At 37.0% G+C, this 17,118-nt stretch overlaps 1 protein-coding gene across 2 annotated transcripts; it reads left to right on the top strand.

Annotated features, from left to right (window-relative positions):
• The first annotated feature begins 11,329 nt into the window (after nt 1-11,329).
• On the top strand, nt 11,330-16,860 carry LOC113326589 (protein STRUBBELIG-RECEPTOR FAMILY 6-like). 2 transcript variants are annotated; one of them, XM_026574287.1, is made up of 17 exons: nt 11,330-11,449; nt 11,621-11,968; nt 12,625-12,763; nt 12,865-12,936; nt 13,022-13,087; nt 13,180-13,251; nt 13,357-13,428; nt 13,573-13,644; nt 13,746-13,811; nt 13,915-13,980; nt 14,058-14,362; nt 14,548-14,834; nt 15,029-15,300; nt 15,489-15,624; nt 15,974-16,110; nt 16,223-16,379; nt 16,473-16,860. In XM_026574287.1, the coding sequence occupies exons 2-17, from the start codon at nt 11,863-11,865 to the stop codon at nt 16,614-16,616; spliced, it is 2,169 nt and encodes a 722-aa protein (XP_026430072.1). In that variant the 5' UTR covers nt 11,330-11,449; nt 11,621-11,862; the 3' UTR covers nt 16,617-16,860. The 2 variants fall into 2 exon arrangements, with proteins under 2 accessions (XP_026430072.1, XP_026430071.1); XM_026574286.1 differs by lacking the exon at nt 11,330-11,449 and having other exon boundaries at nt 11,555-11,968.
• Nucleotides 16,861-17,118: the final 258 nt, after the last annotated feature.

The following is a 17,118-nucleotide window of genomic DNA, read 5'->3' as shown; positions in this document are numbered from 1 at the left end:
AACGAGAAGAGGAGAGGGATTAGAGGAGATTGATTAGAAGAAGATTAACAGTTTTTAGTTTTTAAATTTACGGTTTAGTTTTAGGTTAATTAGTGCAGCGGTACTAAAGTAACCTCATCCTGTTTTGCCCTCCCCTTTGTAAGGGCACCATGTCCATTTAAATTCGGGTGTACCCCAATCTCGCCCGGTATTATTATTCTCTCATCAGCTCAATTTAAAGATAAAAACTCACTCAAAGTAAATCATCATTCTTTTGGGAACACACGTATCAATACGATAATACAAGTTGCTGTGAACAGCAGTTGGCAACGTTGGCACAAGACGTACTTGTTCGGTTCAGAAAGGGGCCACAAGCCCACACCCCATGGTCCCCTTGTGGTCTATATGATGATGTAATTTTAGGGAATCATCATGAATAATTGTTTGGTCATTTCCTTCGTAACTTTATGCTAATAATTTAGAGTGCTGCTAGTGGAAGGTACCATTTTACTTAGGAGTGTACCAATCCCTTATCAAAATATGTTTCGTTTTATATACAATTTGGTACATTCCAAGTAAAATATACCCCATTAGGGCCATGATAATTTAAGTGAAAAATTATAGATGTTCCCTTTCTTTTTTGGTCCTTTTTAAATAGCAAAAAGAATATATTTAATTCTAACACCTTAATAAATTAGTACCTAGTAGAGACAAAAGCATCATGGCTGCCAATATATGGCAGGAATTTGGAACCCGACGTGTGAGCAGACCAACAGAGCTGAGCTCGCAGGAAATGTTTAGTTACTTATTAACTAAGTATTATAATCTGTTAATTAGTGCTTAATTAGACAGCACACTGACCAACAAATTAGACATGCTGGCATCCAAAATTGCTTATGCCCTGGTTATTAGTTACTGTACTCACAGTTTTTTTACCCAGAACATGATATAAAGTTATGGATAGGGGTGCACATACCCTACCCATACCCGCCAACCCTACCCTACCCGCCAGTTTTTTAACCGTATCCTATCCTATCCACTATTCAGCGGGTAGGGTGGCGGGTAAAGATTTTCTTAACCGCCAGTAAACGGGTAGGGTGGCGGGTATAGTCCATATCCTACCCACCCTACCTAGAAGTGCACATGCCCTACTCCTACCCGCCAACCCTACCCTACCCGCCAGTTTTTTAACCGTATCCTACCCTATCCATTATTTGGCGGGTAGGGTGACGGGTAAAGATTTTCTTAACCGCCGGTAAACGGGTAGGGTGGCGGGTATAGGCCATATCCTACCCACCCTACCCGTTGTGCAGCCCTAGTTATGGATGATTTGTCTATCAATAGCGCGTTTGGACACATTTTTAGAAGTACCTTATCGACTTTTGTTATAAAGCAAGAAAATTAGTATGAGCGTAAAATTTTAAAACTACTCTTAAAAACAGAAAAATTACTTTCGGAGAAGCATAAGTAATTCTAATTCTAGTATCCAAACACGTTACGTGTGTTGCAGAATAACATCATCGTATACATGGATGATGATGATAAATAGTAATACTCGGAGGGATAAAGCATAACCGTGTCGGTATACTTTATAAGTTTTGACGTACTTTTGATTAACTAGTATTATTAATCAACTAATTAATAAAAATGGAAAGGTAGCCTCAAGAATAATCTCCTTAGATCTTCTTCTTGTAGGTACTCATCATGATATATATCCGTAAGTGGGGAGTAAAAGGGAGGGATGTTCTTTTCTTCACAGAAGAGCCAGAGATGATGATGAATCTAGCTTAATTGTCTTTTTAGTGCCTTAACAATAATCATCTTATTAAAACAACCTTTCGCTGGTTGAGAAATTAAAATATATAGAAGAATTCTGTATTTTTATATCAAAATATTAGATTTTCGAATCAAAGAAGAATTCACAAGAATGTACGTGTCTATGTGAGAGACAGTTGTTGCTGCGTAGGTAACATATGCTGACTCCACCACGGATCGTTATTATATCTGCTTTGCTTTAGTGGTTGGTTAATATATATAAATATATATAGAGAAAGTATATACGAACATTTACAAGGAAAAGATGCACTATGATACGCGTGCTGAAATGGAGAGCAAACGGTAAAAGCCAAGTAAGAAATTCTTCAAAGGTAACAAGAATGTGACTTGCACAGCAACCATCATCATCGTCATCATCATGTTTTAGGTGATGAAAATCAACACGAAAAAAAGGCTGTCGCCTGTAGAGAGATAAGAAGCAGAGAATGATGAAGAGATGTGACGTTGACCCAACAGGCGGATCCTAAGTTTTCTAAGATTTACGTGAACACGACTAATTCTTTTCAGCTTTGCATCGGGGACATGGAAACTAATTGGGGGCCATGATACATTTTATATCCATACCAAAAAATATATGGGACTTCCAAAATGATGGTGAAATAACTATTTTACTCTTCTCTAATAACTTCTTCTCCTCTGCTCCCTCTCTCTCTCTGTTTTCCATTCCATTAACGATTTTTGAGAAAAAAAATTTCTCACCGATTCGTCGTCGTAAGTGAATTAAAAAAAATTAGGTTTTCAACTGCAAAATTGCAGTTACAGTTCCAGGATCGTTAACCACAATTTTTTTTATTGCTTAACGATTTTTGATATGCATATTGAATTGATAAAAAATCGTTAACCATTAGGGTGTAGTAGATAACGACCCTAAACCTGGTTTTCTGCCCTAGAATAGTGTCTTCTAGGGATTTCTAAATCGCTAACGACTCTATATAATACAAAATTTGTTCCCTGTTCAAAAAATAGGAAGGGTCGTCATGTCAAATGGTTGTAGTCGTTAACTATGTTGAAGGGTCGTCATGTCAAATTTTTAAAGTCGTTAACGATGTTGAAGGGTCGTTTGGTTTTATAAATTTTGCCTGACGACCCTTGATCTATGAAATGGCTCACTAGGGTCGTTAGTATATAGGAATGCTTAATTAACGACCCTAAAAGTAAAATCTTCAGAGAGTAAAAAGTTTTAGAGTCGTTGGGTTCTAAGCATATTAAGTTAACGACTCTATATGACCTAATTAGCTAGAGTCGTCAATTATATCACACTTGGTTGACGATCTTGCATAACCTGCAAAAGTTTCAGGTTTGAGTCGTCAAAGGTTGTGTCAAGTAATTGATGACTCCTTAGAGTCGTTGGTTTATTACCCTCTCGAGTTAACGACCCTCACTCTGAGTAGTTGCATAGTATACATGAATCGACCACTTGGGGCATCATTCATACAATTTGAAGAGTATAGGAAGTTTACCTGATTGTTTTGAGCTTCGGGTTCTTCATTTTGAGGATTGGTTCCTTCATTTTGAGCAATATGATTCCTCTACTGGAATCCCCCGAAAACTCAACTTCTTCCTCTCCACAACACAAAAACACAATTTTTCTTTTATCAAAATTTTATCCCTAAATATGATTTTAATCTAACTAAACTAATTAGCAATTAATTAGCTTAATTACCACTAATGATTTGGGGTAGTTTAGCCATTTAAAAAAATTGGGGCTAAGGAATAACTCCCAATTATTATTTCATGACCTTTTTTGTCCTGTAGCTAGAGTCCCCAATTATTTTTCCAGGGCCCCCAATTCAGCCCTGATTCTTTTGGAGAAAAAAAAAGGGCTTTGCTACGTCCACCGAAGGTGGGCACCGACAAGGGATCTGGCGATCTCAAATGTCCCTTTTCTGCATTGGGATAGGGGTGGGGCATGAATGGGACCCACCATCCTCTCACACGGTGCACACTCGGTGAACTCTTTTCGACGCACTATCATTTTCGGAAAAAAAAAAGAACAGAAGAAGTTTTCTCAAAGAGAGGAATAGGAGGAATAGCCGTGTCGGTCCTAAATCTCAAAATCTTGTTGACATCTAATATGAGGATCATGGTAAATGTAGAATCCTATTATGGGGGCTTGATTTTTTTGTGAAATTTGGGGGCTTGATATGCTATCTAACATACTTAGGCCTATTCCTATGTACATGTCAAAAAAATGCAGTTTGGCATGCCATGTGGCATAGCAAATAAGTTTACCCACTATGGTAGGTACGGTAAATTTGATTAAAAGCATATATTTAATTTTGTTGAGTGGGACTCTAATGAATAAAATATATATTTGTATTTTTTTGGTGGGGTATTTATAAAAAGTTTAGTATTATAATATATTAAGTGGGACCCCATAGATATAAAAATATATTAGAAAAGTGAAAAAGTTGGAGGAAAGGAGAGATTATATATATATATATATATATATAAGTACTTGGAGATAGTCTGACTATCGCTAGAGATGGTATGACCATCGAGAGATGGAGTCTCTATCTCCCGATAAAAACTTTGTCGTGTATGCCTATATGCCAAGACTGGCATATAGACATATGAGTTTGGAAGTTTGGCATACCCACAGTGGGTGCATATATGCCAAATATCAGGTTTTGGCATGTGCATAGGAATAGGCTTTAGGGGGACCTAATTTTTGTGAAAAGTCAAATATACCCCTGACCATTATTATACCTAAAATCAAAACTAAATCAAATTTCAAAACCAAAATTAATTCACCTAACCTTTTTTCTTCTTCTTCTTCTTCTCAAAATCAAACAAAATCTTGATTTTTTTTAAATCAAATCTTCATCGGTTTTCAAAAATGTTTATTAATATTTATTCTCAATATGGCAAGATCAGGACGATTTGGATTATCACAGACTTGTTATGATTCTATTGTTTATGAAGGTGTTGATCCACAGATTGAAGATTAGGAGAATGAATTTGTCCAAACACAATTAAATCCTCTAGAATGCTAAGAATTCAAACACCCACCATTTATTTTGCCTTTAAATTGGTTTAACAGGTAAGATTGAAGACACTACACCATTTTTTAGCGATTAGCAACGGCCTCTGGACGTTGCTGACCGGGGTCGCAACGACAGATCTTGCAAAACACGGTGTTGCATTTTTTCGCAACAGCATGAGCTCTGTTGCGACTCTGGGTCAACAACGGAGATTCGCCGTTGCGGCGTTGTTCATTCGCAACCGAGGTCCGCCGTTGCTAAGCTGTTTCTAATTACAGGAATACCCCTACCCGGAACTAAATGTTATAGGTTCTGGTTCTAATTTATTGGTTCATGTTCTAATTTAGCAACAGATTAGAGACGTTGCTAATATTTTGCAACCTAAAAAAAAAGGTCAAGTCTTCATTGACCTGGTCAAAATCCATTTCACCCCACATTTCCCCCTGCAGCTACCCAGTTCCGCATACTCATCATTTCCACAGATATACAAACCATGTCATTCATTCATTCAACATACAAAACTGTATCACATTATGAAAAATGGATTCTTCAATGATGTTAACAAAAAGTATGAGTATTTGATACAAATGTATTCCAAGTATCACAACAAACTAGTGTAAACATTAGAAACATACTTGGTTCCTAAGTTCAGTTCATGGAAAGTTACGAAATTCCTAAGTTCTTCTAACTTAAATCATTATAAGGAGATACTACATAAACTTACAAATCTTGCAGCTGCCAAGGGACCTAATGGCTGCTGCTGCTTTGTTCTCCAACCTTAATTTTTGATCTCATAGCATACAACATCATTCAATCAACCTGCGAACAAAGCATCACAAAATCTTCCAATCGGATAATCAGCATGCTTATAAAGATTGAGTCAAAAACTAATAAAGAAATAATATGATGTATAAGTACAAGCAGGCAAAATCTGTGGAAATAATGAATAAGGGTAATCGTACAAGTTTCCATTGTCTCTAATCCTCCTTCCAATGACCTAAGTTAAAACAATGATACATCAAAAGCTTGCGCATATAATTGGTGTTCGGTAAACACATTGAATCTGCACCAGAATTTGGGGATCATCTTGTAATCCAGCCGAAGTCAACCAAATCCTAGCTAAATTATGCTGGATTCTGTGATAACTGTTTAGGTATGCACTAGCATCTTTGATATCTGTTTAGGTCTGCACTAGCATCTTTTAATTATAATACACAAAACTATCCCCTAAAACTGTTCTTGTTCTATTTAGTACAAAACATTCACAAAAATCTTGAGTCTTGATACTAAAAACGAAACTAAGAACTGGTATATTCAAGATGACATACCATCAGTCATCTTGGCCTCGATGTTGGAAACATCTTTATCATCATTCACACGATCATAACCATAGCGAAGCTTCCATGAATGAGTCTTCTCAACCGTAGAGAGTTCACAATCCACTGAAAAAGTCCAAGTAATTTGCTATCAAAGTAACTCACACATTCACAATATTGGGCAAAAAGTTAAAATGTAACACAGTCAATGCCCTGGATCTATCTTTACTAATTAACAATCAATGCTCATTACAAATTCAATGCACATTTTTAGTCAAGAGCTTACCTTTAAGATATTTGATACATGGTTCCAGGTCTGACAAAAGTGTGAACTGCACAAATAGAACAAAAAAGACCATATAAGTTAAGACAGCTGTTATGAAGACCCACCAGACCCAATGGATTAATGAATAAAATGCAAATGATAATGTAACGAAGATCACAACAAAGACTTACCGGAGTAAGGTCACCAACAACATAGTCCGTAGCAACAGCACGAACAACATAGTACCTCAAAAGTGATTACATAATAAAGATTAACATCCATAAGTTTGAAATCAATATGATAAGCATAATTAAGCAAAGAAAGTGTACTTACCAGGGATTGATATTCCCCCGGGTGGCTACTACCGCTTCAATTAACCTGCACTGCAGTCACCTGCACAACAAAATACAACAGAACCCAAACCACACACATCCATAAAGAAAAATTGATTATATTGATACTGCCGGTTCACATATATACATTATGATTCAAAGTTTTTTAACCACAACTGTCTGAGAGTCTTCCTTATGCACAACTGCATAAAAATCTGCCTGAGGGTCTTTCTTGTGCACAACTGCATAAGAATTTATATACTAGCATGCTTAGCACATGTACAAAAGTGCTTAGCATCCCTTATCAACCATAGATGACATACCCTAAAGACAGTATCTATGTTAAAATTCAGACAGTATACGTACACTACATCAATACAAAATCAGCAGCATTTTTTGATATGATATTTACTACAGTTCTAACATGTACATATGAATTTGATATGCACACAACATCAGATTAATGAAGAAAATACTATCATTTAAAACTATACGAAATACATTCCACGAAATTGATATATCTACTTCAATTATAACTCGTGTGTACATTTCTAACAACAAATGAATACAACCAAACAATAAAGCTAATTGGCTATCCAAACCATAAAACATATACTTTCTATGCAATTAAAGCTACATGTTAGAATTCAAGTGTATATCATGAATTTGATATATCCCCTTCAATTCTAACATGTAGCTTCAACTGAGTCCCAGCGGTAGGGTTGCCGAAGCCCTTAGGTTAACGACAGAAACATCCTCTCAACAAAGAGAGAATGAGATACAAGTAGCTTTTGAAATTCACCACTAGGACCATTTTTATCATGCTCACTGAGATTCTATCAAAATAAAAATCATACATAAAAAAATTATAAAGTTCAGTCCATACAAACTTATAAAAATCTCCAAGTTCAGAAAATATACAAACTTATAAAAGTTCTTAAGTTCGGACCATACAACTTATACAAATTTCTATATAAATGTCTTTAAGTATACCACTAGAACCATTTTTATCATGATCACTGAGATGCTATTATCATCAAATTTCAGCTAAACAATATAAAAGGAACCAAAATAATCAAAACAATTTCATAGTTGGATATACCTTCTAAGTTTTCCTAAACCAGTTCTTCTTCAAACTCTAATGAACTGAACTTCAGCTCTTCAATCTTGACAAACCCTAACATGGAAAAAAAAGGGCATTAGATTCAGATAAACAACAAACCATAAACCAGAAAGAAAATATAAAAGGAATCAAAATAATCAAAACAGTTTCATAGTTGGATATACCTTCTTAGTTCTTCCTAAACCAACTCTGACCAGTTCTTCTTCAAACTTTAATGAACTGAACTTCAGTTCTTCAATCATGACAAAACCTAACATGGAAAAAAAGAAGAGGGTATTTGATTCAGATAAACAACAAACCATAAAATGGAAAGAAAAAAAGAAATAGAAAAATTGAAATCTAAAGAATCAGATTCACAAGTGAAATCTAAAAACTGAAATCAAAGATCATACCCTAAAACCGAAAAACTTAAATGAAACCCTAGGATTCGATAAACTTAACTCAAAATCTCTAAATCCTAGAAATCAAAGTCTCTGAATCCTAAAAATCACAACTGAAACCCTAGATATCGAAATCCATAAACCCTAAAAAAATATGTCAAAAATTATACCTGATGATAGAGCTCTACACGATGATAGAGTTTAAATATTGAGAATGAAATATAGAGTTCAGCTGAGCAGATCAAGATAGAGATGGAGATGAAGATGGAGAGAGAAGAGAGACTGAGTCTCTGTGGTTTGGCGGGGAAAAATGAATATGGAAATCGATTAAGGGCAGGATATACCCTAGATTGGGATTAAGGGTGGAAAAAAAGAAGAAGACTTGACCGCAGTTTGACTGGGGCGTGTTTATAAGTGCTAGTTTTCCCGACCATGCACATGGTTCACACGCTTGAACCCAGCGCAGTTGCGATTCGCAACCTTGCTTGTGAGGTTGCAATATTCGCAACGTCAGTCCTCCGTTGCGAAAAAGTAGTAGTTGCAAATAGCAACTAAAATTTCGCAACCGCCCTAGTGCCGTTGCAAAACTGGGTTACGAATCCCTTAAAATGGTGTAGTGAGAATTTAGGATTTAGGAAAACTGGTTCTGGGAGAATTACGGCTACGTCGACCTAGCCGTAAACTTGTAGATACGGTTGGGACTCAAAGAACTCCCAACCGTAAAATAGCTTTCACAGTTTGGACTTTTCTAGCTGTTAATTCTTCTGTATCTATAGAAAACAAGAAAATTATTCAAAATCGGCTGGGAATTCCCAACCGTAACCCCGAGGTTCCCAGCCGTTCTTTTAGTTTCCCAGCGAAGTTCTATGTCGGTCGTGTTGGATAGTTTTCCCAGCCGTTATGGTATATGTTGGTTGGGTTGGAACGTTTTTCCAGCTGCTCTGAATTATCACGGTTGGGTTGGAAAGTTTTCCCAGTCGTTATGGCTTATGTCGGTTGGGTTGGAAAGTTTTCCCAGCCGTCAGTTGACAAACGGCTGAGTTTCCCAACCGTAATTGTCTGAATGAATGTTTCTTTGGTCTTATATAATTGTGTCATTTTTGGGAACCAAGGAAGTGAAAAACCATACATTTTTCAGTGAAACGAAAAGGAATACATATTTCATAAAATATGTTTTCATTACATTGCAAACATGGGTCTTAATAATAGTGGAAGAAGTCACCGTGGATACTTTCTTCCAAGACATGATAGCAAGCCTGAAATTCAAACTTCTTTCCGTGGACATCCTCATATTCAGCTTCGGCCATCTCCCACTGAAAAAACAAAACAATTTCTTTTAAATCGGTTTTACATAAAAAAAATTTGATGGGCCAGTTATTGAAAAACTTACTCTTTGTGCACGTGGCATATTGAGATTGTTTTCCTTTACGGCTTCCATTTCGTCTTTGAAGGCTTCTAATTGTTGAAAGATCTGCTCGAATCTTTTCTTAATGAGTTTCATCGATCTTCCATTACGATTTCCGTATAACGCCACAAAAACAATTCGCACATGGTTCCAAAAAGCCTCTGAGGTTTCATTTATGAAAATAAGTGCATCTTCGAAATGCTTTGATACCGTAAGCTACGCTCTGACGATTGCAACATCTTTTTCAGTGGTGTAGCGAGTCACCATGTTTCTTCCTTTTTTTGCTACAATTGTGAGAGAGAGATAAAGAGGGAGTGTGTTTTGTGTGAAAATTTTGATTGGAAAATGGTCATTATATAGCAAAAAATGACCCAACCGATAGTTTTTTTCAAAAACCAACCGTTCATCAAAAAACGCAACGCATTAAATCAATGCAGTTGGAGCGTTATGGTCAGGAAACATATAAGCTTCTAGACGAAATTAGGGATTTACGGCTTGGAATTTCAAATTTTCCCGGCCGTATATGGTGGTTACGGCTTGGTAGTTCTATGTTTCCAGGCCGTAAATCCGAACCTTCCCAGAACTTCCCAGCCGTTTTTAATGCGTCCCAGCCGTAAATGAGTTACGGTCTGGTTTTTTAATGTTTCCTGGCCGAAAATCTGAACAAAAGTATCACAGATGAACTTGCGGCTGGGACGCATTGAAAACAGCTGGGAAGTTCTGAGAGAGTTTAGGCCTACAAACGGCTGAGTATCCCAGCCGTTTATAACATTTACGGTTGGGTGTTCAACCGTAATTGATACACATAAGACTCTGGTTAACTATTCGGCCTGGAGTTCATACTAACCCAGTAGTGAGTATGAATTACGACCAGAAGTTCTTACTAACCTAGCCGTGAATGTATATTACGGCCTGAAATCCTTAAATTTCGAATCGTAAATACCTATTACGGCTGGGACGACAACATTTTCCCAGTCGTAACCTGTAAACAAACTCGGATTTTTTCCGATTCAAACGGATTTGAATGAATCAAAGTTTCAAATGGGGGTTAATTACAAGGTTTTATAAACTAGTTTCAGGATATGTTTCATCAGTTTTTCTTCAAAGTTCTCAAAAAAGTTGATCAAAATCATCCTTCTTCTTCTTCTAGATCAAAACAAAGATAAGATTTTTTTTTTTATTCTCAAGAAATTAATCACTAAATTAATATAATTCATTTGCTAATCGTGATTAGTTTATTAATCATCATAATTATCAGTAATCCAATCAAGAGTATATTGGGTATTATGCAAAATGAAGGATAAGGGGTTATAAGAACTACTATTTCATGACCCATTAAGCCCTCGAACAGCCATCTCCCCTACATCCCCAATAATAGGATTCTAAATATATTCAACAAAGGAAGGACTAATTGAACTCCAACCAAAAAAAAAAAAAAAAAAAAAAGAAAAAGAAAAAGAAAAAAGGATTATGTCATCATGAGTCATGGCTCCCGTGAATAACCAACCGTACCACCATGCCAAAATGTCTGGTCTGGGTCTACACACATTACCACCGATGCTGATACGGTGGTAGATGATTTTGTAGGTGGTGGGGGAGTTAATGTGAGTGGCTTGAAAGAAAGATATGTATGTAAACTTGTTGTTAGAGTTGAATTCAAGTGAGTATTATTCATTGACAGTAACACTACTGAAAGTGATTCCTAATTAATTACTTTACTGGAGATACAGTATTAAAATCAAAATTAAGATTAAAGCAAGTAACAAAATCACAAAAAAGAAGATGTTTAGATTTGGAGACAAAAAACAACCGCAGATTTCATCTTACCAGTAAGTCTCTATGTAATTAGTGAACAGAAATAAAAAAAGGTTGTTTTTTTTTAATTTTGGATTTTTGAGCAACAAACAGCAAAAGTGTCAGTAGTGTGTGGTTTTGGTGAACTTGGATTTTTTCTTCATTTCTTGTTAAGACAGATTATAAAATCTCGCCTTTTGTGCCAGCTTTTGAGGGAGGGGTTACACGGTCCAGCTGCACTCAGACTATGACTTTGGAAGGAGAGATGATGGAAATGGAGTACCAACAGTGAACAACAACAGCTTTTAAAGACTACTACTACTTCTTCTTCTTCTTCTACTTATATGAGTGAAATCATCTTCATCATCATCATCAATTAGTCTGTTCTTTTGTATTACTGAGACAAGAGGAAACCAGAGAGAGAAATAGAAAGACAAGTTAAGAAGAGATGCTCAACCTCAAGATGGAGGTGCTGCTGCTCTTCTGTGTCGCCTTCTCCTGCATTTTTCAATCTAATCTTCTGCTCATCAATGGGGATACAGATCAAAAGGATGGTAATTACAACTTATTCAAATCTATTCTTCTTCAATTGGTTACTTCTTCTCAGACTGATAATGATGAAGTAGTCATATCTTGAAATTTCTTTGAGATTTGGTCAAATGGGTTTGCTATTTGATTCCCTTGTAAACAAAAAAAAACACGGGTTTTTAATTTTCCGGGAGATCTATCTATAATCTGAACAAATTTATGATTTCTATTTTTTCTTTTTTTTGAACTATGACAATCTTCAAAAAGGTGTCATCTTTATTGTTGCAGTTCAGTATTTTTAAGATTTGGGGGTTTTGCTTAGATTTCACTTTTAAGAATCTAAATGAGTCATTTTAAGAAAAAAGAAAAAAAAGGTTTCATTTTCATTACCTTCCTTCTTAAGGTCTTCCATGGATGTATCTTAGATTCACTGCCTGCTGACTTTCTATGACTTCTATAACACATTACCAACTGATGTTTCTTGCTAAATTTCTAATACCCTAGATTTTGAATTCAGTAGATATTAGGTTCATTGGATTCTTCTATGTTGCAAATTTTGAATGAATAGATTTTGGAATGAGATTGGAGTCACCAATGATGATGATTTTCAGGAGTGTCGGTTGCCCAATGACTTTTCAACTAATCAGGATCCATCCCTCTTTGCATGTTTTTGGTCTTGCAGCTGCTGCTCTTGGGGTTATGTACACCAGCTTGAACTCACCACAACAGCTAACAGGATGGATTGCAAATGGTGGAGACCCTTGTGGAATTGGGATCAATTGGAAAGGTGTTACCTGCACCGGCACATCCGTTACAGCACTGTAAGAAGACTAATCCGATCCCAACCTTCTCTATTTCTATTTATGGAATTACTATTGTTGGTGTACTGAATTTATGTTTGTGTTGTTTTATTTCCAATCAGAAAATTATCAGGTCTTCAACTGAATGGAAATGTGGGATACAATTTGCAAGATTTGAGTTCATTGAAGGAACTGTAAGCACTGTCTCTGTGATTTCTATTGTTTCGTGAAGATTTTTATTTGTTTGTGTGTTGATGATGTTTTTGCAAATGCCTGCAGGGATTTGAGCAACAATAATCTTGGAGGCAGTATACCATACAGTCTTCCTCCAAACCTTGAAAGACTGTGAGTTCATACTTTCCGTTTGAATGTCAACGGTGATGTCTATCTTTTTACGAAGCTTAGGGATGCTTAACAATCTGCACTCTTCTATGCAGAAATCTTGCCAAAAATACTTTCAATGGAGCTATTCCCTATTCCATTTCTCTAATGGCATCTCTTAAATACCTGTGAGTTTTTCCCTTTCTTTGGTTTCATTTTGTTCACCAAGTGCTGGTGCTATACTCTACTCTAATGGCCTCTTATCTGAACGATGTGCTTGTTTCTCTGTGTAGAGACCTCAGTCATAATCAACTGCAAAACCAATTGGGCGACTTATTCAACAACCTTCCTGAACTTATCACATTGTAAGATAGATCCCTTGAATTGCTCTCTTTTAGTTCTTACGAATAACCGTAATGTGTATTTGGAGTAACGTCATATTTCCGCCTTCAGAAGATTGCTCTTTTAAGCTTATGCATTCCATTAACTACCTCTTTCATGTAATTCAGGGATGTCTCTTTTAATGCCCTAAATAGCAACCTTTCTCAGAGTCTTAGCGCACTGCCAAGTGTGAAGAACATGTAAGTAAATTAGTAACCTGTAATCATCTACTCCCAGATTAATATGTAATCTGTAATCTCACTCACTCCCTTCTTTCGTTTGATTATTGATTGTCACGCAGATATCTGCAAAATAACCAATTCACGGGTACACTTGATGTCCTTGCAAATCTTCCCCTGGAAAATCTGTGAGTGATTCATACTAATATCATGCGATAAACCTTTTCGCTTCTTTCACTATTTATTAAAGATATCATGTTTGATTAAAATCCTGTTTGCTATGCTTTTTAGGAATGTGGAGAATAACCAATTTATTGGTTGGGTTCCTGCCCAGTTAAAAGGCATAAAGAGCCTCAAGTAAGCGTTCCCGAACACCATATTGCAGTGAGGCGTGATATTGGTTTGGTTCTTATGCTTATGGCTATAATTTGCAGGACCGGTGGTAATCAATGGTTCTCAGGGCCTGCACCGCCAGCACCACCTGGGCCACCTCGACGCGCCAAGCCAAAACCGAAATCTGATGACAATGGCAAGGACAAATCTGATTCTAACGGAGATGGGAAGAAATCAGGCCTTGGAGCTGGAGGTATAGCTGGAATAATTGTAGCACTTTTGGTTGTTGGGTTAGCAGTGGCATTCATTTTGATAAAGAAGAAGAAATCCAAAAAGTCATCTACAGATATTGAAAAGCACGAAGAAGATCATCACTTCACTCCTCTCGCTTCAAATGAAGTTAAAGGTAACTTACATTCCATCTTCAATATATCATGTATGTAAACTTATAGTTTGCTCATAAACCATATACCGTTAGCAACATCGGTCTCCAATGAGTTATGCTAATTTGTAATTAGTGGATAAGAATGCACTCTCAATTTCGCAGGGATTCATTTCTTTGTCACGACAGTAACTCAATACTATTTGCAGAAATGAAGTCTATGCAGGCCCCCTCAGAACCTGCCAAAAAGACATTTGAAACTACTTCTGCAGCAGTGAACCTTCGACCTCCACCTATTGAACGACTCAAATCATTTGATGAAGAAGACTATTCAACAAAACCTGTTGTGGTAAAGAAAGCGAATGCCGCTCCCATTAGTGCCACAGTTTACTCCATAGCGGATCTGCAGATGGCTACAGCTAGCTTCAGTGTAGATAACCTCATCGGAGAGGGTTCTATTGGACGTGTTTATCAAGCTCAATTTGATGACGGGAAGGTATTCCTTTCTCCTTGCTGAGCCATGTTTCAAATTTTTTTTTGTCAGAAGATGGTATCCCGGTCTTCTTGCCGTTTCTAGTTTCTTCTTAGTCACGCCAAAAGAATATGACTTGAGATAGTTTTCCAGCATAATATGTTGGTGCTGTGCAACCAGTGGTCTCACGTTATAGTTTCTTGTGTGGTATTATGTAGGTTCTTGCTGTGAAGAAAATAGATTCATCTGCTCTGCCAAACCAATCATCAGGAGATTTCTTGGAGATTGTATCAAGCATCTCTCGGTTGCATCATCCAAATGTGACCGAGCTTGTGGGATACTGTTCTGAGCATGGACAACACCTTTTAATCTACGATTTTTACAAGAATGGGTCACTTCATGATTTCTTGCACCTCTCAGATGAATATTCTAAACCATTGACATGGAGTTCCCGCGTCACAATTGCTCTAGGAACTGCACGAGCACTAGAGTAAGTAATCGTCATGGTTTGTCGATCGTCTTTCCATTAGCGCATGAAAATAATTCTCTGTGAACCTACCACTTTTTTTTTTTGTTATTGGTCATTTCTTTTGACACTTGCTTACTTTCTCACTCGAAGCTGTAATTATTCATGAATACTCATTGGCATACCAGTACTGATAAGTAGTTCCTCGACAGGTATTTGCATGAGGTTTGCTCACCATCCATTGTTCATAAGAATTTCAAGTCCGGCAACATCCTGCTGGATTCGGAACTCACCCCTCACCTCTCAGATTGCGGAATGGCAAGCTTTGTCCAAAATGCAGATCATCAGGTAAAAAAAGTTCCTTCGCAATTGTATGACTTCATTTCTTACATGGTTTCCCCATCACCTCCCATTCTTACTGCTTGCCAAGTCAACCACCAAGAAGTGTATGGCCCGACTGTTAGATGATAGTCAGTTATAATCTGTAGTACCCTGTCAGATTCCTTGACCTGCAATATAACACAATATCGGGAAAAGGGAACAAAATGCACTCTGTTTGCCATTTGATCAAGGTCTACCTATTTCTTTTTGCCTGGTCAAAACAGAATGAAAAAAGGTTTAAAAATAGAATAAAAAAAGGTCATTAGGAATAATTGTGGCATGCAGCTTATTACCATTTACTCGGGAACTTTTGCAGGGATTAGACATAAACACAGGTTCTGGATATAGTGCACCTGAAGTTGCTATGTCTGGCCAATATACCTTAAAGAGTGACGTTTACAGTTTTGGAGTCGTCATGTTGGAGCTTCTCACTGGTCGTAAACCCTTTGACAGGTAAATTTATCCAACACTAACAGCCCTGCAGTTTTGTTACTACCATTCAAGGTTTCTGTCACTAGCTGATCATGTTCTTACCATTATTTTTATAATGGATGTTCCTGAACAGCTCAAGATCAAGATCCGAACAATCTTTGGTTCGGTGGGCAACACCTCAGCTCCATGACATTGATGCATTAGATAAAATGGTCGACTCGTCACTGAAAGGACACTACCCTCCTAAATCCCTCTCACGATTCGCTGACGTGGTTGCTCTCTGTGTCCAGGTAACAAGCCTATCTACAGTGGTGCCTAATTTGCAGTTCTACTGTAGCTTAATGAATGGATTTCTAATGCTAGTTTCCAATTTAATCGTGCAGTCTGAGCCAGAGTTCCGACCACCAATGTCAGAGGTTGTACAGGCACTAGTACGACTAGTGCAAAGAGCTAACATGAGCAAAAGAAATCTCGGAGAAGATCGACGATCAGAAGACCCAGATGTTGTGCAGGATGACATGTATTAGAGAATTGCCTTTTGCAATCTTCTTTTTTTATAGGCTTTGAATTTTTTGTTGATACTCATTTTCATTTTTTTAATTTATACAAAGGGGAAGGGGGAGTGTTCATCTACTGGAGATATTGAAAATGTTATATATTGTGTTGTATCATTTGTTTTCCTTTCTTCGACAAAGCGGAAAACCAAGGTTCTTCTCTTTTCTAACTCTGGTTCTTGTTTGTAACAGCCATGAAATAAAAGTTACACATCCCTGATGCATTCTCAATACGAAAATGATTGATACACAACGAAAAGTAAAAAGTGTACTGGGATTGTACCGTGTCCCCTATCCCAATGCAGAGAGAGTGACATTTAGGCCGTCAGATCCCTCTCGGTGCACATCACGGGATATTTTCGTTGTGTGTATCATTACTCTTTTCAATATGAGATATCAGAAACAAAACAAGCCTACAAGGATTGTGCTTGTTTGATTAGAATTAGCAAGCAGCAACCTGCAACATCGAGTCATC

The sequence above is a fragment of the Papaver somniferum genome, unplaced genomic scaffold (genome assembly GCF_003573695.1).
Source record: "Papaver somniferum cultivar HN1 unplaced genomic scaffold, ASM357369v1 unplaced-scaffold_10, whole genome shotgun sequence".
Classification (NCBI taxonomy): Eukaryota; Viridiplantae; Streptophyta; class Magnoliopsida; order Ranunculales; family Papaveraceae; genus Papaver; species Papaver somniferum.
Note: the sequence above shows the minus strand (reverse complement) of the source record. Positions and strands in the feature narration are given on the sequence as shown.

Bases quoted from the DNA above. Each gene is read 5' to 3' on its own strand.
- LOC113326589 (XM_026574287.1), top strand. From the start codon at position 11,863: ATGCTCAACCTCAAGATGGAGGTGCTGCTGCTCTTCTGTGTCGCCTTC. The intron at 12,937-13,021 runs GTAAGCACTGTC...AAATGCCTGCAG, and splicing joins TTGAGTTCATTGAAGGAACT to GGATTTGAGCAACAATAATC. The intron at 13,429-13,572 runs GTAAGATAGATC...CATGTAATTCAG, and splicing joins CTTCCTGAACTTATCACATT to GGATGTCTCTTTTAATGCCC.